Raw genomic sequence first — 23,966 nt, forward strand, 5'->3', positions numbered from 1 at the left:
GGCGGCGGATGGAAGGATTCTCCACCCTTCAGTCAGAACTGAAGAAACGTCTCAGATGAAACGCGAAACATCTTCAAGGAAAAACAAAGAAAGTCCAGTTGCCTCTTGAAAAAAAAAAACAACAAGTGCCTTTGTGACAACCATGACCTGGATGACTGAGACTCTCCATAGACATGGAGAGGGAAGTAAGAAATTTTGTATGTGTTCTGGCAGGCCATCCTGGGAAGAAAGTTTGGGAGGAACAATCCCAACGATAAGGCAGCATGAGTGACAGTTCCTTTCAAAAACAAATGAGCCAATACTCAAAAACATTCTGAGATGTGGAGTGATAACAACAGCATAGAGACTAATTTGCAGTCTGCTCCAAAGTAGGTGTTTATGGATATAGCATGGAAAACAGAAGAGGTTTGCTGATTCCCAGGTTTGAAGCACTTTGATAGTAGAAGGAAGTTTTAGGAGTTGGCTGGTGCAGTTCCTGGCTGGCATCCCTTCTCCTCTTTCTTGATGGTCCCGCTGTTCACACACAAGGCTAGATAGCTCACCTCAGCACTCCGCAGAGCCAATTATCCGGAAAAAAACCCCAAAAGAACTGGAGTTGTATCTGATCCAGAACTGGCATTCCTTATTAAATTAAGAACGGGCATGGAAAATTCTCCATGTGGTAGTTAGAGCTGCCCATGATCTTCAAAATATACAGAAAGCTTGAAGGACAAGGCCTACGGATTTTAAATTATTACAACATTCTAGACTAGGAATAGCTATTACATTAAGAAATTTAGACCAGATGCCAAGTACCTTTTTGAGAGCTTTTATTCACCTGCAATTTGCATAAATACAAGTAAGTCCTTGACTTACAACCGTTCATTAAGTTAAAAGTTACAAATGACATGGATAAAAGTGGCAATTATGGCCATTTTTCACATTGCAGCATCCTGTGGTCACCAAATCAAAATTCAGACGCTTGGCAACTGGCATGTATTTATGTCAGTTGCCGTCTCCTGGGGTCATGTGATCACCGTTTGCGACCCTCTGACTAGCAAAGCCAGTGGAGAAACCAGGTTCACTTAAAAACCTGGTTACTAACTTAACATCTGCAGGGATTCACTAAACAGCTGTATCAAGCCAGGTTGCAAAACGAGGCAAAATTCAGAGGGTAGCAAATGGCGGTCCCATGACCCCAGGACACTGCAGCCATCATAAATACATGCCAGTTGCCAGTGTCTGAACTTTGATCAGATGACCCCAGGGACGCTGCAACGATCATAAGTGAAAAATGGCTGTAAGCAAAATTTGGGCTCTGTTGTGGTGGTAAGTCAAGGACTATCATTATGCTTGGCTACTCTCTTTTTTTCCTTGGCTCCTTATGATGTTGCCATCATCTGTTCTCCCAGAGCTATGCTGACTCAGGAATTCTGGGAGTTGAAGTCCACAAGTCATAAAAGAGCCAAGGTTGCTTACCCCTGCCCGAGAGGGTGATTTTAGTCAGCTGTACCAGGATGGGTTGTTCTTTGGGCTGCTTATGAACATGGGCTTGGCATTCTTCTGGAACAGTTCTAAGCCCATGTCCCAAAGGGGGCCTGGGACAACTCGGCACGGCCATCTCGCTAGGAGGCCAACTCTCCGCAGGACAGGAGTTACGCTAATATCGAAGAGACATTAAAGAAAGGATGCCAAAGATGGGACAGAATGAAATGTGAATGGAAAAAAAAGTAAAATAATGCTTTAATGACTCTAAATCAGAGGTGTCAAACTGCCGGCCCATGGGCCAGATGCATCATAGCGAAACCGCACCCACTCCATTGCCGGCAATGGAAAAAAAGTCGCAATACGTCACAACATGTCACGTGATGTTGTGAGCTTGACACCACTAAATAATTGAATGGTTGAATTGCCCCAAAGCAAGTTCTCTCATGACGAGCTGGCTGCAGCAAATTGCCCCCTTTCGACTCAAAGGAGCCTGGCTACGAGCTGAGATCAACTTATAGTCAGCCTAACCATCCTTCCAAATTCTATAATGAAGACGTTGGACAAGCACAAGGGAAATCAGATTCTAGACTCCTTCTACTCCACCGCCTCCCAATCATTGAAGCTCCTTCAGTGACTTTGAACCCACCACTGTCTCTCTCTCTCTCTCTCTCTCTCTCTCTCTCTCTCTCTCTCTCTGCCTTACCCACTTAATAATGACATTCTTCCTCGGTGAAATGGAATGAGGAAGAAGAATTATTAATATGGCCTTGAGTTTCTGAAGGAAAGGTAGAATATAAATCTAAATAAGGATAACTAAATCTTTCCTGACTGGTAATTCTTGGACAAAAGGGAGAGAAATAAAACCAGGGGAATCGGCTCTCTTAACATACTATCAGTGCCATAAATAAGGACAATGGCACTTTTGTAACAAGATGGGAATTGCCAGCAAATAATACGCTGATGGAGTTTTCTCTTGGCTGAAGGACATCTGGGCAGCATTTCTACTGGGCTTTGAAGAAAAGCCCTGTATGGAAGTAGACCTTTTGCTGGCTGATCTCTGGTTGGAAAGGTTCAACTTAGAACCAAGGAGAAATTTTCCTGACAGTGAGAATAATTAACCAGTGTGGAACGGCTTACTTTCGGAAGTTGTGGGTGCTCCATCACTGGAGGTTTTTAAGAAGAGTCCAGAATTGTATAGGGTCTTCTGCTTGAGCAGGGAGTTGGACTACAAGACCTCCAAGGTCCCTTCCAACTCTGTTATTCTGTTCTGTAATTCTTTCAGTGATCAATGTATCTATCCCATAATGCCGAAAGAAAGTCCAGAATGCTATAGGATCTCCTGCCATGGGCAAAGAATTGGACTAGGAGACATCCAATGTCTTCTTGAGCTCAATCTTTGCTACATGCTGAGGTGAGAGGACCAGACGTAGCTGCCCTTTGCTTTTAATCCAATCACGGAGACAGTAAGTGACAGCAAGGGTGTAATGGGCAGGTGGTATAACTTGAAGAACAGGAGGAAGACAACAGTGAGATAAAAAGTATCAGAGTCTGGACCTGGGAAAGTGCCTCAGATTGGACCCCCCCTATATCTCATGAAGATCAAAGGAGGGAGGGGGGGAGCACGTTCAGACTTGCACGATCTTGCTACTCCAATCTCATAATAAAAATAGTATCCATAACTTTAATTTCTTCATGGGTTCGTCTTGAAGGGCTGGCACACAAAGGGCTGTGATGTTTCCATTCTAGCTGTCATGGTTCCGACTAATGAAACACTTCAAAGAACTTCCAGGCATGTTTATCCTAAAGCCTTTATTAGCAGCGTTACAAATTGACGGCACATCATGGAGGTTTATGCCAGAATCTGAATTCCTCTTGCTGGCATCTATTTTTTCTTGCTAAACCCCTCCCTTATCTTGCAGTCACAAGTCACATCTTCCAATTAGCCCAGAGGGCAGAGATTCACTTCCGTTCCTTTTCCCGGGCTTTTGTTATTTCCCCGGGATGGTCAATAAATTGCAGAAATCAGCAGGAGCCCTGCTGGCGTGTGTTTTATATTCCCCAATCAGGAATCGTTGCTTCTTGTTTTTGAGAACCACCTTTGACAAATTTCAGCTAGTCCTCAGCTTGCAACAGTTCATGTAGTGACCGTTTGAAGTGACAACGGCACTGAAAAAGTGTCTTAGGACCGTTTTTCACCCTTGCAACCGTTGCAGCATCCCCAGCATTGGGTGATCAAAATCTGGACGTTTGACAACAGGCATGTATTTAGTCCTGAGGTCCTGCGATCCCCATTTGCGACATTCTAACAAGCAAAATCAGTGGAGGAAACCAGACTCACTTAACAACTGTGTTACTAACTTAACAACTGCAGTGATTCCTTTAACAGCTGAGGCAAGAAAAGTCATAAATTGGGACAAAACTCATTTAATAAATGTCTTGCTTAACAACATAGATGTTGGGCCCAGTTGGGGTCTTGTCTTAATGCAATGATGAATGAAAACAGCTTAATGAAAACAGCTACTTCGTCTCCAAGTGAGATTCTGGAAAACTAAGCAAGAATCTGGACTAGCTAAAGTCACACAACATACAAGATCGTGCTCAGGTTTGGACAATTTGTGATTCAGTCTGTGAACTAGGCCAACAGGAGGAAAAATTCTAAATGACTTTCAAAACAAGCTATTACGATACTTGGAAACAGAAAGCTTTGGGCAGTGAGAGTTTTGCTATGATTGAAGTATGACCAAACTCAAGACTTTCAACATAAAGAAAAAAAGGACACAGAAAGTTTCCTCAAAATGAAGAAGTCAGCAAGAAAAGGAAAAGAAGAGACTTTTTAAAAAGAGGGTCACAGAAATCACAGGAAAGTTTAGCGCTAAAGTAGGTCTTTTCCATGGTTAAAAAATAATCATGGAAAAGAGGCATAAGTGATGAAAGGAAGAGAGAAAGATTAACTACCATTTATAAATGGAATTACAGAAAGACAAAAACATTTGCCAGTGAAGACTATATGGTATTCAGGAACAGAGATAGGAAAACAATAGGTGCAGGTGAAATCTTCATTTCATTCTTTAAAGAGGCAGGGACTGTGAAAGGAATCTAGGAGTCCGAGTCATCTAAATATGAGCCAGCAGTGTGGCCAAAACAGTCCTAGACTGCATTAGCAGAGGGATAGAATCAAGATCACATGAAGTGTTAATACCGCTCTACAAAACTTTAGTAAGACCACACTTAGAATATTGCATCCAGTGTTGGTCACCCCATTATAAAAAAGATATTGAGACTTTGGAAAGAGTGCAGAGAAGAGCAACGAAATTGATTAGGGGCCTGGAGGTTAACACATAAAGAAGAACAGTTGCAGGAACTGGGTATGGCTAGTCTAGTGAAAAGAAGGACTAGGGGTGACGTGATAGCAGTATTCCAATATTTGAGAGGCTGCCACAAAGAAGAGGGGGTCAACTATTCTCTAAAGCACCAGAAGGCAGGACAAGAAGCAATAGATGGAGATTAATCAAGGAGAGAAGCAACCTGGAACTAAGGAGAAATTTCCTGACAGTGAGAACAATTAACTAGGGGAACTAGGACTTGCTTTCAGAAGTTGTGGATGCTCCATCATTGGAGGCTTTTAAGAAGAGACTAGACAATCACCTGTCTGAGATAGTATAGGTCCTCCTGCTTGAGTTAGAAGACCTCCAAGGTCCCTTCCAGCTCTATTCTATTCTAAATTCTGACTACTGAATCCGCAGAAGGGATGTGGTAAAGCAGGATGAAAGCTTTCTTTCACGTCTGGAAATGGAAGGCACTTTTTGTGGGTGTGGGTGTGCAGCAGCTTGTATAGGATGTTTTGCTTCAGCCAGCATCACAAAAAGAGCAACCCTTCAAAGCTTTTGACTAGACACACCTTTTGTTTCACTATGGCCTCAACCAGCAACTGCTGCCCATCATCATGGTACTGTGATACCATCAACTTCCATATTTCTTCTCTCTGCCTGGGTTCTGCTCCCTCGGTTATTTTCGGCAAGTATTACAAGCTCATGTTATTATGAGATGCCCTCAAGCTACTGCCTACTACACCCACGTTCTGGAGGTACCGTTTTGCATGCAAAATGCGAGAGGTAAAATAATTCGGAAACTCCATTGGGGAGGAAAAAAAATAATCCACCCAGCTTCAAATATCTGTTGCATCTGAAGATCCCGTTTCTTCTTCTTTTACCGGTGTCTTCTCCTTCCTGAAATATCCACAGTGAGAAAGCAGTCTTTGAAGAGACCCTCAAAAGAAATCTTTACTTTTGTGAAGAGGAACGAGGTGCTATTTTCAAGTTGCTGCTGTGGTTTGGTTAAAATAAGTCCCCTTAGAATTTGGACTCCCTCTGTTCCTCCTAACATCTCCAAAACCTCTGAAATCAAACTCTCCCAATAACTGTTTGATGAATAATCTATCACTGGCATTTTTTTTTACTTGACTTTGAATTATCTCAATACATTGAATTGTTTATGCTATTTTAGGGTTGCAATCGGTTTTCTTACGCTTCTGTTCCATCTATCTACTTCTCGGCTTTATAACTCTTATTCGCAAAGATGGGTTATTTTAAATTTAAATGTGGATGTTTTAATAATTGATGGGTTTTATTTTAACCATTTAATAAACCCCTGCAAATCTGTATCGATTCAGCAGTATACAAGTAGAACTATAATCAGTTAAGAAACGGCTTCCAAAGTTCCTCCTTCCACGCCTCTGAACATTGTTGAACTTGATGGGAAATTCAGACTTGGAAAGATTATTTTTCCTGTAAAAGGGGATGATGTAGTAGGAAAATAGTAGGTGGAGAATGGAACAATCTCTTCCTGGAGATATACAATCCTCTTTCAGTTAAAAAGAGTGGATAGACTTCTAACAGCATGGCTGTATTCACACAACACGCACGGGAAGATCAGGGAAAGCCTTAGCAAATCTGTGCAATTTCTTTAATATTTCTTTTGCTAAGAACATCACTGGCTTAGCAGGCAGGGATTTGCATCCAGGCCATCTGGTTAGCTTAGGATTCCTAAATTGAGGAACCCAAAAAGAGGGTGAATTCTATAACCAAGATAACCATGTCAATCTCAAGAGCATGTATGAAAGTATAACATCCTTCGTCATCACCGTCAGCCATTCAATTGTGTCCAACCCTTTCAGCTTCACAACCAAATGCAGTTTAGTTAACTACTAACATACCATAAAGAGCAGATCAATGGAGCCAAGGCATCATATTTAGAATACACCTTATAAGTCCCTTTGATTTCAGTGAGTGTATTCTAGCTCTGATTACAACCCACGTTTTAGGTAGAAGACACACATTACAGAGGATTCATACATTACACGATGCTATGCTTTGCTTAGGAGAGTTGAATAAGCCACTGTGTTCTTACAACACCTTACAACTAAATCATAATAAATCAGCTGGACACCTTCTGGATGCATAGATTTCAAGTCCAAGAATTCAGAGAAGTGGCCATGTTTGATTGGATAATTCTGGCAGTTGAAATCCATGTACCTCAAGGCTAACTGGGTCAACATGAAGTGTTAGTACCATTTTATACTGCCTTGATAAGACCACACTTGGTATATTGCATTCAGTTTTGGTCACCATAATATAAAAAAGATGTTGAGACTTGGGAAAGAGTGCAGAGAAGAGCAAGAAAGAGGATTAGGGGCCTGGAGGCTAAAACACATGAAGAATGATTGCAGGCATTGGATATATCCAATTTAATGAAAAGAAGGACTAGCAGTTTTGCACTATTTGAAGAGGCTGTCATAAAGAAGAGGGGGACAATCTTTTCTCCAAAGCACCTGGAGGCAGGACAAGAAATAATGGATGGAAACCAATCAAGGAGAGAAGCAACATAGAACTGAGAAGAAATTTCCTAACAGTGAAAACAATTAACCAGTAGAATACTGTGGTTAATTGTTGTGGTGCTCCAACCCTGGAGATTTTTAAGAAGAGACTGGACAGCCATTTGTCTGAAATGGTATAGGGTTTCCTGCCTGAGCAGGGAGCTGGACTACAACAGGGGTCCCCAACCTCCAGTCCTTGGACCGGTACTGGGCCGCGGCATGTCAGCAACTGGTCCACACAAACAAGCAAAGCCCCATCCGTGGGATGCAGGCAGCACACAAAACCACACACCCTCTGGTCTGTGGAAAAACCTCTCTCCACGGAACCGATCCCTGGTGCCCAAAAGGTTGGGGACCTCTGAACTAGAAGATCTCCAAGATCCTTTTCAGCTCTGTTATTCTGTTCTGTTAACAAAAATAGGTTAACAAAAGCCATAACAACAAGTTTGAACCCAAACTTTATGTTGTTAAGTGAAATGTCTGTTAAATGGGTTTTGCTTCATTTTATGACATTTCTTGCCACAATTGTTAAGTGAATCACTATAGTTGATAAATTAGTAACCTGATTGCTAAGTGAATCTGGCTTTGCTTGTCAGAAGGCCTCAAAAAAGTGATCACATGAGTTTGGGACACAGCAACTGTCATAAATATGAGCCAGCTGCCAAGCGTCTGAATTTTAATCACGTGACCCTGGGGATGCTGCAAAAGTCATAACTGTGAAAAACGGTCATAAATCACTTTTTCAGTGCCATTGTAACTTTCAACGTCACTAAATGAACTGTTGTCAGTCAAGGACTACCTGTAATTACAAACTACAGTGGTTGGTTCACGCAATATGCTTGGTCAACCGAACAAGCTACAAGCACATCTCAATCCGCACATTGTATTTGCAGAAGGCTACAAGGGTGGAGGCTGGTTCTATATAGGGCATAAAAAAGGCACACTTCCTAGCTCCCATCAGATAGCAATATTTAGGGGAAGGGGCTACAAGCATGCCCACCCTATCTGAACTGGCAGGACGCAAACCTTGAGATGGTACCAGGAGATTTAGAAAGTGGTTTGTGCCATTTAAGAGTTATCTGGATTTATACAGCCAGATGTGATAGCACTGAATTGTGCATACAGTATATGTGCACTCTTCTTCCTCAATCTGGTGCCCTTCAATTGAGGTGGACCTTGGGGATCATCAGCCATTCCTCAAGCTCTTGGGACCCAAGCAATGATCTGGCTGTTCAAAGCACTGGGAAGGAAACAGTGATTCATTACAGATTCTGTCGGCAGATGAAGTCACGACTGTGGTCTCCGTCCTTGACTTGCAAATGAGACAGTTTTCAGAAGCCAGCCTTTTGGTTAAAGGGCATTTTGGTCTTCAACTTCGTGACTCCTGAGGTTGTATAATTCTACCCTTGGCTCTTTTGTAGTTGAGATAGATCAGCCACAGGGAGTGGACTGAAGCTCACAAGTTCTCCTCCTTGGGGGGGGGGGGGTGGAGGAAAAAAAACCTAAGAAAAGGATTCAACTTTGTTTCCCCTCTGCTGGAAGGAAGCCTTACTGAACTCAGCATAGTTTATTTCTGAGCAGGCACCATTGGATCATAAGGAAGACTGAATGCTGAAGAATCAATGCTTTCACATTGTGGCATTGGGAAAAGACTCTTGAGAGTCCCCCGGACTGCAAGGAGATCAAATCAGTCCATCCCAGTGGTGGGATTCAGCCAGTTTGCACCACTTCGGCAGAACCGGTAGCTAATTTTTTGTTGCCCAGGCCCAGAATGGACTTCCAGAAATGGCATTCACACAGAGAACCGGTTGTTCACATATTTGAATCCCACCACTGGTCCATCCTAAAGGAAATCAACCCTGCTGTTCATGCTGGCCAGGGAATTCTGGGAGTGGAAGTCCACAAGTCTTAAAGTGATCCAGTTTGAAGACCCATGTGTTAGAAAAATGTGGCCTGGCAGCTAATGCCCCCAAGTTATCACGTTCCCTTTGTCATTTGGCGCATGCTTCTGCCTGGGGCCAAGTGGTTGCCCTACTTAATCCTTTCAGCCAGCTTCTGTGCATATTCACGCGGAAATAAATCTGCCTGAGATCAGTTTATTGCTCTGTGGGCATGTAATTAAAGGTTTGTTAGCTGATAGATATTCTCTGCTCTGAAATAATTCCACAATCTGCAAACCTCTCCAGTTTGCGAGCCAAAGTCTCATTTGGAATGTGCCTGGGGTAGAAGTTCAAATTTATGGATCTCTTTAACCTGCTAAAAAAATTGAGATAGGTGGTAAGTGAGGACTGCCCCTTCCATATTGACAATGACACGGTTAGTTTGTCCTCATCCTCATCAGTCTGAAAGATAAGCATTATCCTTTTTCGCACTTGAGCTAAAACAAGACTAACATGTTTGGTTCTTTCAGTGTATAATTACAACTTAGTCTAGGCAACATCATTGGAATGGAATGGAATGGAATGGAATGGAATGGAATAGAATAGAATAGAATAGAATAGAATAGAATAGAATAGAATAGAATAGAATAGAATAGAATAGAATAGAATAGAACCTGGAAGGTCTTCTAGTCCAGCTTCCTGCTCAAGCAGGAGACCCTAGACCAAGTGGCTGTCCAATCTCTTCTTAAAAACCTCCAATGATAGAGCACCCACAATTTCTGAAGACAAGTTGTTCCACTGGTTAATTGTCCTCACTGTTAGGAAATTTCTCCTTAGTTCCAGGTTACTTCTCTCCTTGATTAGTTTTTATCCATTGTTTCTTGTCTTGCCGTCTGGTGCTTTGGAGAATAAGTAGTGGCCCCTCAAATATTAGAACACTGCTATCATGTTACCCGTAGACCTTCATTTCTCTAGACTAGCCATACCCAATTCCTGCAACTATTCTTTATATGTTTTAGTCTCCAGGCCTTTAACCATCTTAAATATCAGATGGTCCTAACCATTTTTTCAACCTAGATTCAGAATGTGGGACATCCAAACTGACCAGTTTTTGGTCAGTGGCAACAATCACCAAGCCAACATCTTTTAACATCCTTTAACAACAACCCTTATGTACCATTCTTTGTTGGCCACCCAGATTTGTCAAAGTGCTACGGCAGAATCCTGATGAGTAATCATTTTAGAAGATTCCTCCTCATTATTCTTTTCACCGAAAAAGATATATGGGATGCTTTGATAGTCCCAACATGCTGATCGCATATCTCCCGAGACTGCAGAGCATGCAAAATAAAAATAAAATGATCGCAAAAGTGATTCATTTCAAAGCTATTCCTCCAGCACCAAGCCTAGGCTGAAATCCAGAATGTTGGGCTTTCTAATCATCCTGAAAAGTAACATTCTTGACCCATTTCTGACCCACGTGAAATTACACGCATATCTTCCTCTGCTCTTCAAGAGCCAACAGTCAACTCATAAAAAACATCATTTTAGAAGAAATCAATCTATTAGTCGTACAGTGTACATTGCAAATGCAGTAATCTATAAATCTACTCTAGATGTATTGGATATTACAAGAGTGTGGTCACAACACTATACAATGGTTCTAGACTGCAGAAGATTGTCCTTCCATATTCTGTTGAGTTAAAAATGCTCACCCTACTACTGCCAATTATATCAGTGCTAATGAACAATGGCATGGAATATGAGAGGGAATCCTCTGTCTCTGTCTCTCTCTGTCTCTGTCTCTCTCTCTGTCTCTCTCTCTCTGTCTCTCTGTCTCTCTCTGTCTATCTCTCTGCCTCTCTCTCTCTCTGTCTCTGTCTGTCTCTCTTTCTCTTTGTCTCTCTCTCTCTGTCTCTCTCTGTTTCTGTCTCTCTTCTCTCTCTGTCTCTCTCTTTCTCTTTCTCTCTCTGTGTGTCTGTCTCTGTCTCTCTGTCTCTGTCTGTCTCTCTGTCTGTCTGTCTGTCTCTCTCTCTCTCTCTCTGTCTCTCTCTGTCTGTCTCTCTCTTTCTCTTTGTCTCTCTCTCTCTGTTTCTGTCTCTCTTCTCTCTCTGTCTCTCTCTTTCTCTTTCTTTCTCTCTCTCTCTCTCTCTGTCTTGGTCTCTCTGTCTCTCTCTCTCTCTATGTCAAAAACATTAAGATGGCAGCTACATGTAGCCCTCAACTTATGACCACAATTTTCTATTGCCAAGGAAATCATTGTTAAGTGAGTTTTGCCCTCTTTTACAAAGTTTCTTGCCACGGTTATTAGATTAGCAACACAGTCATTAAATGAATCTAACTTCCTCATTGACTTTGCTTGTCAGAAGGTCATAAAAGACGATCGCACGATCCCAGGACCCTGCAACTGTCACAAATATGAGCCAGTTGCCAAACAGCTGAATTTTGATTAGGTGACCATGGGGATGCTGCAACCGTCGTGTGAAAAATGGTCATCAGTCACTGTTTTTCCACTGCTGTTGTACTTTGAACGGTCACTAAATGAATGGCTGTAAGTCGAGGACTACTTGTATAACCACACAACTGAAGACCCACCTACTCCTTTGTAACTTTGCGTGTGAGCTACATCTTAAGAATGGGTGGAGCTCCAATCATCCATTTGTAGCCACTGTCTCGATAATTTGAGCACCCCAGATTCCCTTGAGGTTGAATATATGTATAATCAGAGCCCTGTTTTTCAACCTCTGGAGTTTTAAGCTCATGCCTCCTGCTTCAATGACTCCATCCAGCCACCTCATTCTCTGTCGTCCCCTTCTTCTATTGCCCTCCATCTTTCCCAGCATTAGGCCCTTCTCCAGCGAGTCCTTCCTTCTCATTAGGTGGCCAAAGTATTTGAGTTTCAACTTCAGGATCTGGCCTTCTAAAGAGCAGTCGGGGTTGGTCTCTTCTAGGACTGACCAGTTTGAATGTCTTGCAGTCCAGGGGACTCGCAGGAGTCTTCTCCAGCACCAGAGTTCAAAGGCCTCCATTCTTTGGCACTCAGCCTTTCTTATGGTCCAACTTTCACAGCCATACATTGCAACTGGGAAAACCATGGCCTGGACTATACGCACTTTTGTTGGCAGGGTGATGTCTCTGCTTTTTAGTATGCTGTCTAAATTTGCCATGGCTTTCCTCCCCAGGAGCAAGCGTCTTTTAATTTCTTGGCTGCAGTCCCCATCTGAAGTGATCTTGGAGCCCAGAAAAATAAAATCTAACAGAGGTTTACTGCCGACAATTGTGAACAGAGACTGAGTAGGAGTCCAGATAACATGGATTGTGCTTTGGAGAAGAACCCTGTTCTCTTGTGGGATCCAGATTGGGGCAATGCATGGTGGGTAGTTCATTTATCTTTACTTTTACCAAAATTCTGACTTGACTCTTTAAGTTCTTCTTTTTTGATGAGCTTTCAGCTGATCTCAGGCAACCTTCCCCAGCCTGTTTCTGTCCAGAAACGAGACCCCCCCACACCCCAAAAGTTGCTGGTCACTCTGGCCAATGGGACTTCTGTAGGCAGCAATCCCACACACCTGGAAAGTGTTACACTGGGAAGGCAGATCATGTGTGTGCAATTTATTAAATTTCTGATGCAAATTTATAAAGGATCATCTTTACGTGGGCGGTTTGATTGTTGTTCTCACTGCTATAAACTGCCTGGAGCACATTTTCTTTGTGAGTGGAAAAGGGCTACGGGTCTCCTAATAAACAAATTAACTAACAAACAACACATAAAGGAACTCTTATAATCAATGGAAGAGGATTTCAAGCAAAACTGAGCAATTTGTCTGAACTGAAAATGCCTTTTTAATCCGGCATTGTTTGTTGTTGGTTTTAAATCTGTTTCTTTTCTTTCTCCACTCAAGAAAGCAAATTATTTTAAGCAACAACATTAGCCAAAAAAAGGAGGTCCAAATACAGACTAGAAATACAAGGGATCCCTTAGTCACCTGAGACCAAATAAAAACTCAACTGGTACTCCTGGATCAGATTTACCTTGACCTTTCAATCTAGAACAATTCCCGTTATCCTGCAGATCCTGCTCCCCACTTCCTTGGCAAGGTTGTTCCCACACTTAAGAAAAACACAGGAAGATCGAAGGAAACTTTGGGGAAACAGAGAAGACAAAGCACAGGGTCTGAAAATAGAAGGGAAGCCCATGCATTTCCTTTACATATGGCAGCTGACTCCAGATTTCTACAAAATCTTTGGGGCCATATGCTTTCTCCATTCCCTATACACCAAAAATTAAAAAAAAAAAAAGAGGAAATGGAACCTGGGATTGTTTCATTATCAGCAAACAGCTTCAACCCTCTTGTTTTTTTTTTCTTTTCTTAACGAAAATTACAAAGCCCCATTTGCAAAACCGAAAGCTTTGCCGCTTTAGCTACACAACCACGTCCCTTTTGTTCCATCAAGGAATCGGGTGTTGTTTGGCCCAGCATGAGGGGCAGCAGAGGAATTAAAACAAAAACAAAACGTACAATTGGATTGCCTTAAGTTGTGTGGAGGAAGAAACGGATGGGCTGTATCCATTGCACGAAAAAAAAAAAAATTCTGAGCCAGCCGCCATTTTGACTTCCCACTTCCCATTGTTCTGAACAATGTGCTTGGTTTCCACCCCACTCTATGCTGAGAGCCATTCAGAGCCAGTCCCCTGAGGCCTGGACTGATCCGTTAGCAATTGTGCTCTCGAAAGGAACGTGGGACAAGCATAAAATCAGACCTGTTTTATGACTCTTGAACTTCATCAAAATAACACTGGTTTAATCCAGGACAGTTAAGATGATTAACCCCTGCATGTTTCCCTCACATTAAAAATTGCCATTTTGAAAGGGATATTAGACTCAAGACTGGAAAATGACATTGTGCTTCACAATCTTTAAGGCAGCATTTCCGTTGGGAAATGTCCTCAGTGAAGCTATTCTGGATGTCTCTGCAGTTCTCATATGGACCCCTAACTCTTACAAAAATGTCTGAAGTAAAACATTCTGGAGTACAAACAGATAAACAGAATTAGGAAAAGTGGGGTGGGGATGTGAAGGTTTATATAATACAATACAATCCAATATAGTCCAACCCACCCATCCATCCAACCAACCATCCATCCATCCATCCATCCACCCACCCATCCATCCATCCATCCATCCATCCATCCACCCACCCACCCACTCACCGACCCACCCAACCATCACCCACCCATCCATCCACCCACCCACCCACCCATCCACCCATCCATCCATCCACCCATCCACCCATGCATCCATCCACCCATCCACCCATCCACCCATCCACCCACTCACCCACCCATCCATCCATCCACCCATCCACCCATCCACCCATCCATCTGCCCATTGACTTCTAATCTACATCTTCTGAAGGGCCACAAGGAGAGAGTTCCTATATTTTCCCTGCAACAGCAATCCAGCAATTTAGGCTGAGCTAAAAGTGGCAGGTTCAGAGCCATTTTGTAAATTTCCCCGGATGAGAGTGAATTCGAAAACCCTCCCTTTCCACAATTCCAAACCTCCCTTTCTACAAGTTCAACCTACACCAGTTGTTGGCAACACCATTCAATAAAATCTAAATGCAGATTTAGGAAACTCTCTGAACCTCACCTATCTACCTTACAAGTTTCTCTCTCAGCACTGAATTACAAAAATAGTCGCGCTGCACCACAACATCGCCACAAATGCAAACATTATAGAGTTGTTCCTAGAATCCCATGCCTATAAAAAGCTCTTTAATGAATTTTTCTGAAGCGAGCACTGATGTTATCTCCAATAACTTGATACATCCAGCTCTCTTGGGGTCCTCCTTGCACTGAATGTAGTTTTCCAGCTGCCTATTTAACTTTTAACAACTGGCACCTCCATTTGTTTGTTTTTCCTCCCTTTCCTCCCTCCGTTCCTCCTTCGTTTCATGCCGTGTGTATTTCACACTGTAAGCCTGCCTCGGTTTCACAGCTTATACGTATGTTATTGTGTGTGCCTTTTGGCTAAGAGTAGGGATAAAAATATCTTATGGGCTTTGAATCATCCAGCCTGTCTGACATCTTGTCTTTTCGTGGTAGTAAAAAAAAGCAAAAGATGGATCGGAGATCTAGTCCCATATGAAAATTTCTCTGGATGAGTCATCCTGCAGTTGCCTGATCCTGTTCTGGTGGGCTCAGTTTCCCGTTTCAGCAAAGGCTTTCTCAGTCAACCTGTGCTTATGCAAAGTGGCATTTGCAGATCATAATCTGAGCTGGCAAATGACTTCTTTTTTTCTCTCTCTCTCTCTGTTTGCCTAGCAGATGAATAAATAAGTCAGGAGAATACAATTGGGTTGTGCAAAAGCATTAAAAAACACGTTAGTCTAAGTAACATGCTCTCAGTCCATGTCCCATTTATTTATTGATTTATTTGATGGTATCCTATCTTTATTATGTTTATAAATAACTCTAGGTGATGAAAATATCCAACTAACACACCTTCCTCCTATTTTCCCTACAACAATCCTGGGAGGTAAGTTGGGCTGAGAGAGAGTGACTAGCCGAAGGTCACCCAGCTGGCTTTTCTGTCTAAGGCAGGACTAGAACTCACCACCACCTGGTGATTGGCTCAAAGTCACCCAGCCACCTTTTGTGTCTAAAGCAGGACCAAAACTCACCATCTTCTCCTGGTGATTGGTCCAAAGTCACCCACCTTGGCTTTTGTGCCTAAGGCAGGACTAGAACTCATAGTCTCCTAGTGATTGGCCCAAAGTCACCCAGCTGGTGTTCCTGGCTAAGGCAGGACTAGAACTCACCATCTCTTGTTTTTCGCCTGGTGGCTTAACCACTAGACCAAAATGGCCCCTTACTAGATATGGATATGAAACAGTAACTGGTGTGTTTTTTGATGCCCACAAGACAGTATTTGTGATAGAATACACCTTGCTTTTCTAATGCTGTGGTCCCATTACATGTTTTTCATCTCTGCCCCCCCCCCCATGCACAGCTAGCTGGGGAATTCTGGGAGTTGAAATCCACACATTTTAAAAGTTGCCAAACTTGAGAGACATTGATCTGGTACAATCCTTTGCAAAGTGGGAAACTCAATTAAACTACTTTTGAAGGCTGTCTATCCATTCTATTCATAACATTTCCAGAGATGGAGTACCTATTTACCATACCTGCAATCACCCAACTGTGTTTTATGTCAGTTTTGCCAAAATTTGGCAATTCCTTCCAGTTTTCAGCAAACCGCACCCATAGTGAAGGATTGGTCCACTGAAACTTATAAAATTGGGTTTGTTGACTGACCTGTTTTATGACCATCACAACTTACAACTGCTATGGGCAGACCCTGTTAGGGTTATGATGCATAAAATGTTCATGTTATGACTAAGAATCTGTTTGCAAGGAAACCTTTTTAGTGATAGCACAGCAGATCAAACCATTGGCAAAATCATTTTTCTTGATGAACTGAAGCCCACAAACCTCTTTATATAAACAAAGTTCTTCCATGGCTTCTGGTTATTGATGATGGGTTACTTTTATATGGTCTGGGGCAACTTTTTTTTACTTTTTTGCAAATTCCTTTTTTCCCCCTCTAATGAATTGCACAATTAAATGCCAGATGGACAAACTGAACATAGCGGTTGTGTGAATTGACCACATAAGTTGGAAAGAGCTGACCTTCAAACAAACAGACTTTATTGCCTTATTTCAAAGTGAAGACAAGCCCAGCCAAGACTATCTGTTCTCCATCCTCAAATGCCCTCTGGACAGAAATATGGGATATAAATGGACTAAATCATAATAAATCTTTAAATAGCCACCTCACTGAATCCAAGCTGAATGCAATGGGGAGTTAATCAGGCTGCTACAGGAAAAAAAAATCAGTTTTTCTTCCACCTGAAATCCTGGAAAGCTTTTGCTGTTATGAAGAGCTAGTGCTCAGTTCCACACACACACCAGGATGCTGAGTCAAAGAACCTCACTTCAGGAAAAATAAGCAACTGTGGTTCCAAGCTGGTTTGCTCAGGCAACCATTGCTAAAGCTAACCACCAACCAATGCAAGTTAAAATGCAAGGAGGAGGTGGGTTCTAGTCCTGCCTTAGACATGAAAACCATCTGAATGACTTTGGGCCAATCCCCAGGAGACGGTGAGTTCTAGTCCTGCCTTAGGCATGAAAACTGGCTGGGTGACTTTGGACCATTCACTTTCTCTCAGCCCAGCCTATCTCAAAGGGTTGCTGTTATGAGGAAAACAGGAAGAGGAAGAAATATTATGTGTGTTCACTGCCTTGAGTTAATCATTAAATGAATGAATGAATGAATCAGAGCACAGCAACCAAAATTCCTTAGAAGAAACAGAAAATGTCAATGCTTCTGATCTGATCAGGGATTGGGAAGAAAATAAATTTGAGCTTTGTCCTGCAGACATTAATGGTGAACAAAACCACAGCCTGATTGAGGAGACGCTGGTCTTCTTGGGGTTTCCCCTTCAACTCTCCCCAAGGCAACATCTGGAAAAAGGTTTCTAGGAGGAATTGCCATCTAGTGGTATCTCCAGGCATTGCCTTGTACACGGCCCGCTCTATTCCCCTTGGCATCCAAAAACGGACGGGGGTGGGGTGGGGGGGATTCTAATTGGAACCATCCCTAGAAAAATCCCATCCAATTAAGTTGACAGCATTTTTTAAATAGTTCTGTCTCTAAAGGAAACCGAACTGAACTCTGGAGCAGTTCAACTATAGGCTGCATGATTCCCTAGAGCAGGGGTAGGCAACCTCGGCTCTTTTATGACTCGTGGACTTCAACTCCCAGAATTCCTGAGCCAGCATGGCTCAGCTTGGAAACCTCTCCCTTTCCCCTCAGCATGGCTGGCTCAGGAATTCTGGGAGTTGAAGTCCACGAGTCATAAAAGAGCCAAGGTTGCCTAACCCTGCCTATATCAGGGATTCTCAACCTTGGCAACTTTATGACTTGTGGACTTCAACTCCCAGAATTCCTGAGCCAGCATGGCTCAGCTTGGAAACCTCTCCCTTTCCCCTCAGCATGGCTGGCTCAGGAATTCTGGGAGTTGAAGTCCACCAGTCATAAAAGAGCCAAGGTGGCCTACCCCTGTCCTAGACCCTCACCCCATCCCAGCCAAGTGAAGCAGCTTTTCTGTTCTGGATTCATCCAATCTTCTGGCTTAATGGGCAACATGCACGTCCACAGATGCAAACAGTTAGGCAGATTGTTAGCACCCCACTTAAATGTGGTCTGGCTTGTGTCTTACTCCAGGTTTTTGATGCGGAGAAGTTCTTTCCAGGAGCTCACGGACCAGAGCGGGTTCCCCTTCAGCAGTTTTTCTCAAGCTTGACAACTGTCAGATGTGTGGACGCAAAGTTGTCAAGCTTGAGAAATATCATCCTTTAGGAAGACATTTAGCCGGAAAATCTTTTTCCAACAACATTATGAATGATCCAGACATATATGGAGAATGTTGATACTCAAGCTTGTTAATTTCATATCTGAATGAGTCATCCCAGAATAACTTTCAGGGACATATTTCTCTCCTGGCTTCAAAGCAGTTTTCCAGAGAAGTTCATCTGCAAATTCTGGTTGTGAACCATCGCATGTTAATGATTTATCATGAAGCAGAAATTCAGCTGTGAGTCATGACTAATATATTTGCTCTCCTTGCCATATCATGGCCCTGTCATCTTCCACTGAGGAACTTGGTGGTTCCCATTTACATAACCAACGATTGAAGTCTCACCTTGGCTTGGCGGTCTTGTGCTGAATGTATTTGGTGGACACGACCTGTTCGAGTTTTGATGGATTATGCAGATTTAGGAAATGGGTTGTTTCAATCGCTGGATGTCATGGAGTCAAAGCTGATCTGCACTACAAAGTAGTGGCCAAGATTTAGGGAAGGGGTCTTCAAACCTGGCCCTTTTATGACTTGCGGACTTCAACTTCCAGAATTCCTCAGGCAGGCACACGTGCCTGGCTGAGGAATTCTGGGAGTTGAAGTCCGCAAGTCATAAAAGGGACAAGTTTGAAGACCCCTGATTTAGGGCTTCTCAAGCAGATCTACAAAGTATTGACCTAAGGTCAACTAGGTGGCCAGCGTGGTGATGGGGGACGTATGAAAAACACAAATGCAACTTTGAAAATACGGTTGTGGGCACCCTCTAGACCAGCGGTTCTCAACCTGTGGGTCGGGACCCCATTTGGGGTCGAACGACCATTTCACGGGGGTCGCCAAACAACACAGTCCGCCATTTTTCCCCCCTTTTCCTTAGCTGTGTTACTCCCTTTTGTTCTATTGGCTTTTGAAAGCCAATAGAATAGACTCTCTTGAATAGAATCTAATTCTATTGGCTTTCCAAAGCCAATAGGAATTGTCCAGGCTGTCTCTGCCCTGCTGAGCCCGCCAAAAGTCCCATTCTGCAAACGGTGCTGCACCAGTTGAGTAGTCACGACTGGTTGAGTAGTCCTCGACTTACGACCGGTTGGGGGGGTCGCGACAGTAAAAAGGTTGAGAACCACTGCTCTAGACACACCTACCTCTGCGTATGGATTTCATCCCCAGTATATATAAATAGGAAAATGTTCATATGGTATATTAACAGGGATTCTTCTGGGTCTTGACAATGTCCCCCCCTCTCTCCCCCCCTCTCCCTTACCTTCCTCATCCAATTTTCCCCATAACAACAACCCTGTAAGGGACTGAGAGAGAGCGATTGGCTCAAAGTCACCCAGCTGGCTTTCATGGCTAAGGCGAGACTAGAACTCACCATGTCCTGGTTCTGGTGCTTTAAAACCACTAGACGAAACTGGTTATTATATCCAATAATGTAATGTAATGTAATGTAATACAATGTAATACAATACAATACAATACAATATATACTATACTATACTATACTATACTATACTATACTATACTATACTATCTACTATAATATAATAAATATAATAATATAATAAATATAGTATAATAAATATAATATAATATAATATAATATAATACAATACAATACAATACAATATATAATAATATATTGCATTACATTACATCATATATAAAACTGATATATAATTTGATAGCCATATCACCAACCTAGCAAAGTAAACTAGGACTAGAGAGAGAACGTCTTCATCGCTATTGCTGGCACGACCAGCCTAAGAACTTGTACGGCAGATGATGCCTCAGAGAGCCACAATATTACGAGAAGGAGTTAAATAGTTTGGCCCAGAGCAAGGCAGTTATGATTTTAAAAAGACAAGAAATTCCAATTCTTATTTTGGGATTAATCATTCTGTTTGAGTGGCATGTATTTTTCGAACAGTAAAATGTGGCAGTCAACTCAGTTAACCCAACCTTTTTCAGGGACCAATGGAAGGAATAGGATGACATACAAGGGAAAATTTCCTATAAAGTGAAAAGAGGAAGTTCGGGCGAACAGCAATAGATAGTATCTTTTTTTTTGGGAGAAAGAGTAAAGGAAAGGAGGTTTTGGGCGTGCAACAACAACAGCAACAAAAACCAAAGCAGGAATCCTTACGTTCTTTTGCAGAATGTTAGAAAAGAAAAACCACACCACATCAAAAGTAGAATTCATCCCGATCAACATATCAAGTGACAGCATCTTTTAATTTTTGAGGTTCACTGCATTGGTCTCCTATCAAGTCAAATCCAGGTCCTTCCAACTTTGTGTTTGCATATAGCACACTTTTCAAACTCAAAAACAGAATTTCAGCATCAGGACACACCGCAAATGCCACAAATGGACTTTGAACCTTGATTCCCCAGTTGCTCACATATGGAAGCTACTTTCCATAGCAGATCCTTCATTGTCCTATGATGGTGGACTCTTCTCACTGATAAATATCTCTCCAAGGTTCCAGGTAGACCCAGGACATAACAAGACTTCCAAAGTTCCCAACCCCATTTGTGGGCAGAAAAATTTGGGTGGATGGAGAAGTTCTTGAGAAGATTCTGAAGATTTGAATGGCAAATTCTTTTCTGTGATCTTTTCTTGGGATTGAAGGGAAGTAGGAGAAGACCACCAGCCTTGACACCGATCCCAATTCTCCTAAATAACAATGGTCAGATGACCACACACCATACATGATGGTTTTCTCCAAAATTCTGTCTTGCTCTGAGAGAAGCTTTGAAAGCAAAATCCTTTTAGTCAGATTGAGTGAGAATTAGTAGAGGGGAAAATATCTCTTTCTTTTACCTGTTTTCTGTTTTTTATGCTTAAACAATGATTACCTTGGTCTCTTCTTTGGGCAAAGTGAGTCTCTACAAGTGGACTTATTCATGCATTTGTGAACTGCAGGACTGTAGATTCATAAAAGCATGAGCAACAGTAAGGAAAGACAAATATATTGACTCGTTAGTCACTGATTTTATCTAGTAATCTCACTGAGGGCATATAGCAAGGGTGTCCGACTTTGGCAACTTTAAAAGTTGTGGACTTCAACTCCCAGAATTCCCCAGCCAGTTGCTGACGGGAATTCTGGGAGTTGAAGTCCACATGTCTTAAAGTTGCCAAGGTTGACCGTCCTTGGAATATACAGTAATTTGACTCCTGGGCGTGCATTTAAGTCAAGCTATCACCCAAAAATAGAAGGCACGCTTTAGGAAAGTGCCCTCAGCGAGGCACTAAGCGAGCAGCTGATGAGGTTTTGCACCTTCACCCAGCTACAAAAGTTCTTGAAATCCAGACCTTCTCCGTTCTCAGCTCCGGCCAGGACAGAGTTGCCCTGGGTTATTTGGAAAACTTTGTTCAGGAGCGGCACCGCTCCCCAAAAGGATGCTGAGCGACTCAGGTGGGCGGCAGACAGGGGAAAAACAAGAGCCCTTCCAAAGTGCAGCAAAGGGCCCTGGGAACTCCAGTCCACGTTGCCCCAAACTCTGGAAGGCTCGGGAGAATTTGCAAGACCAAATCTGGAAGGCTGCAGGCAATTTGCAAGAAGACCCGGACACTTACCTTGAAGCGCCAGCAGTAAGCAAACGGCCAAGGCGATCTCCAACTTGACGGTCATGTTCTTGCTGCGGCCAAGGTGAGTCCTTTGGCAGCAGAAGGTGTGTTCAGACCAGGATGCCCCCTTAGGCACCAGGTAAGCTGCAAAGGTAGCAACCTCGCTGGCTGGGGTGGCGGGGGGGGGGAGAGGGAGGATCCCCTCCTTCTTTCCTGATGCTGCCAAGATGGACTCGGCCCTTCCTTCTAGGTCTCCCGCGATCTCTCCAGCGGGGCTGGGGGGTTCAGCAAGAAGGGAAGCCGGAGACTTCGAAGTTGGCAGAAGCAGCGGCGGGGCCCCTCGCTCTTCGCGAGGTCCCGCTCTCTTCCCGGTTAGCAGGTGTTCCTGGGGCCGGAGAAGGCAGCCCACGCCCGGCGTGGCCCGGGGCGGGGATGGGGAGGCAAGCAGACCGGGAGCCACCAAGCGCCGGAGCCGTCGCGCCAACTTCTCAGCAACTCGCCAAAGTCTCAAGGTTGGGGTTTTAAGCGGGGAGGGGGGAGCGGAGGAGTCGCAAGGCGGCCAGAGGCGACCGGGGGTCTGCCGTGCCTTCCGAGCACTTCTGGGGCTGGTCCAGGAGAGGCCGGGGACTGTCATTTCCCCCTGGCCCCCTCCCAGGCGGAATTCGCTTTTCCTGGGATGGTGGATACGCACTTGGAATTCTTTCGAGGGGAAGCAAAGGAGGAAGGCGAGACGTCAGCGGCCAACGTCCCGGGGAGAGGATTGCCCCCCCACCCCAGCTCGTCCCCAACTCTCTCTCTCTCACACACACACACACACACAAACACACACACTTCTGGCTGCGGAGAAAGCCCGCTGCTACTTCCGCTTGCTTTACTTGGAGCCGCTTTGCCCTCCCCCGCAAAGGCATCCACTTGCTCGCTAGCCGCGTGCAAGCCAGCTTTATAGTAGGAGTAGGAGTAGTAGTAGTAGTAATAGTAGTAGTAGTAATAATAATAATAATAGTAATAATAATAATAATAATAATTGACAAATTCGCAATTAGTCAATTGCAAAAGGCAGCCTTACTAGGAACTGCTTCCATCCTGCGACAATATCTGTAATACCATCAAACATCCACATCTGCCTATCCCAGGTCCTGGGTAAGGACTCGATAGGTAGACAAAATGCCAAATCCAGTCTGAACATCTGGCTGACTGTGCGATGATCGATAATAATAATAATAATAGTAATAATAAAAGTTGGAAGGGATCTTGGAGGTCATCTAGTCCAACCCCCATACCATTTCAGACAAACGGCTGTCCAGTCTCTTCTTAAACACCTCCAGTGATGGAGCACCCACAACTTCTAAAGGCAACCTGTTCCACTGGTTAATTGTTCTTATTGTCAGGAAATTTCTCCTTAGTTCTAGGTTGCTTCTCTCCTTGATTAGTTTCCATCTGTTGCTTCTTGTCCTGCCTTCAGGGGCTTTGGAGAATAGCTTGACTCCCTCTTCTTTGGGGCAGCCTTTCAAATATTGGAACAATGCTGTAATGAGCAAAGTAGTTTAAATTTACTGCCCAGACTAACAATGCCAGATTATCTTTTATTTTCTTTAATAATTCAGGATAGAAGCTTGAGTCTATGAGAATTGCTTGGGAAATTAATAATAATAATAATAATAATAATAATAATAATAATAATAATAAAAAAGTTGGAAGGAACCTTGGAAGTTATCTAGTCCAACCGCCTGCTCAGGCAGGAAACCCTATACATTTC

General features: G+C 43.2%; 1 protein-coding gene across 2 annotated transcripts in view; it reads right to left on the minus strand.

Annotated features, from left to right (window-relative positions):
* LOC120319349 (vascular endothelial growth factor receptor kdr-like) overlaps positions 1-23,134 on the minus strand; it is a 191,545-nt gene extending 168,411 nt beyond the window's left edge. Inside the window, exon 1 of one of the 2 annotated variants that reach the window (XM_039368128.1) lies at positions 22,220-23,134. In XM_039368128.1, the coding sequence (XP_039224062.1) occupies positions 22,220-22,844 (625 nt within the window). In that variant the 5' untranslated portion in view covers positions 22,845-23,134. The remainder of the gene's footprint in view (positions 1-22,219) is intronic. The other variant, XM_039368129.1, reaches the window with a different exon arrangement.
* Positions 23,135-23,966: the final 832 nt, after the last annotated feature.

The sequence above is a fragment of the Crotalus tigris genome, unplaced genomic scaffold, assembly GCF_016545835.1.
Source record: "Crotalus tigris isolate CLP2741 ecotype Arizona unplaced genomic scaffold, ASM1654583v1 scf7180000020640.449710, whole genome shotgun sequence".
NCBI lineage: Eukaryota > Metazoa > Chordata > Lepidosauria > Squamata > Viperidae > Crotalus > Crotalus tigris.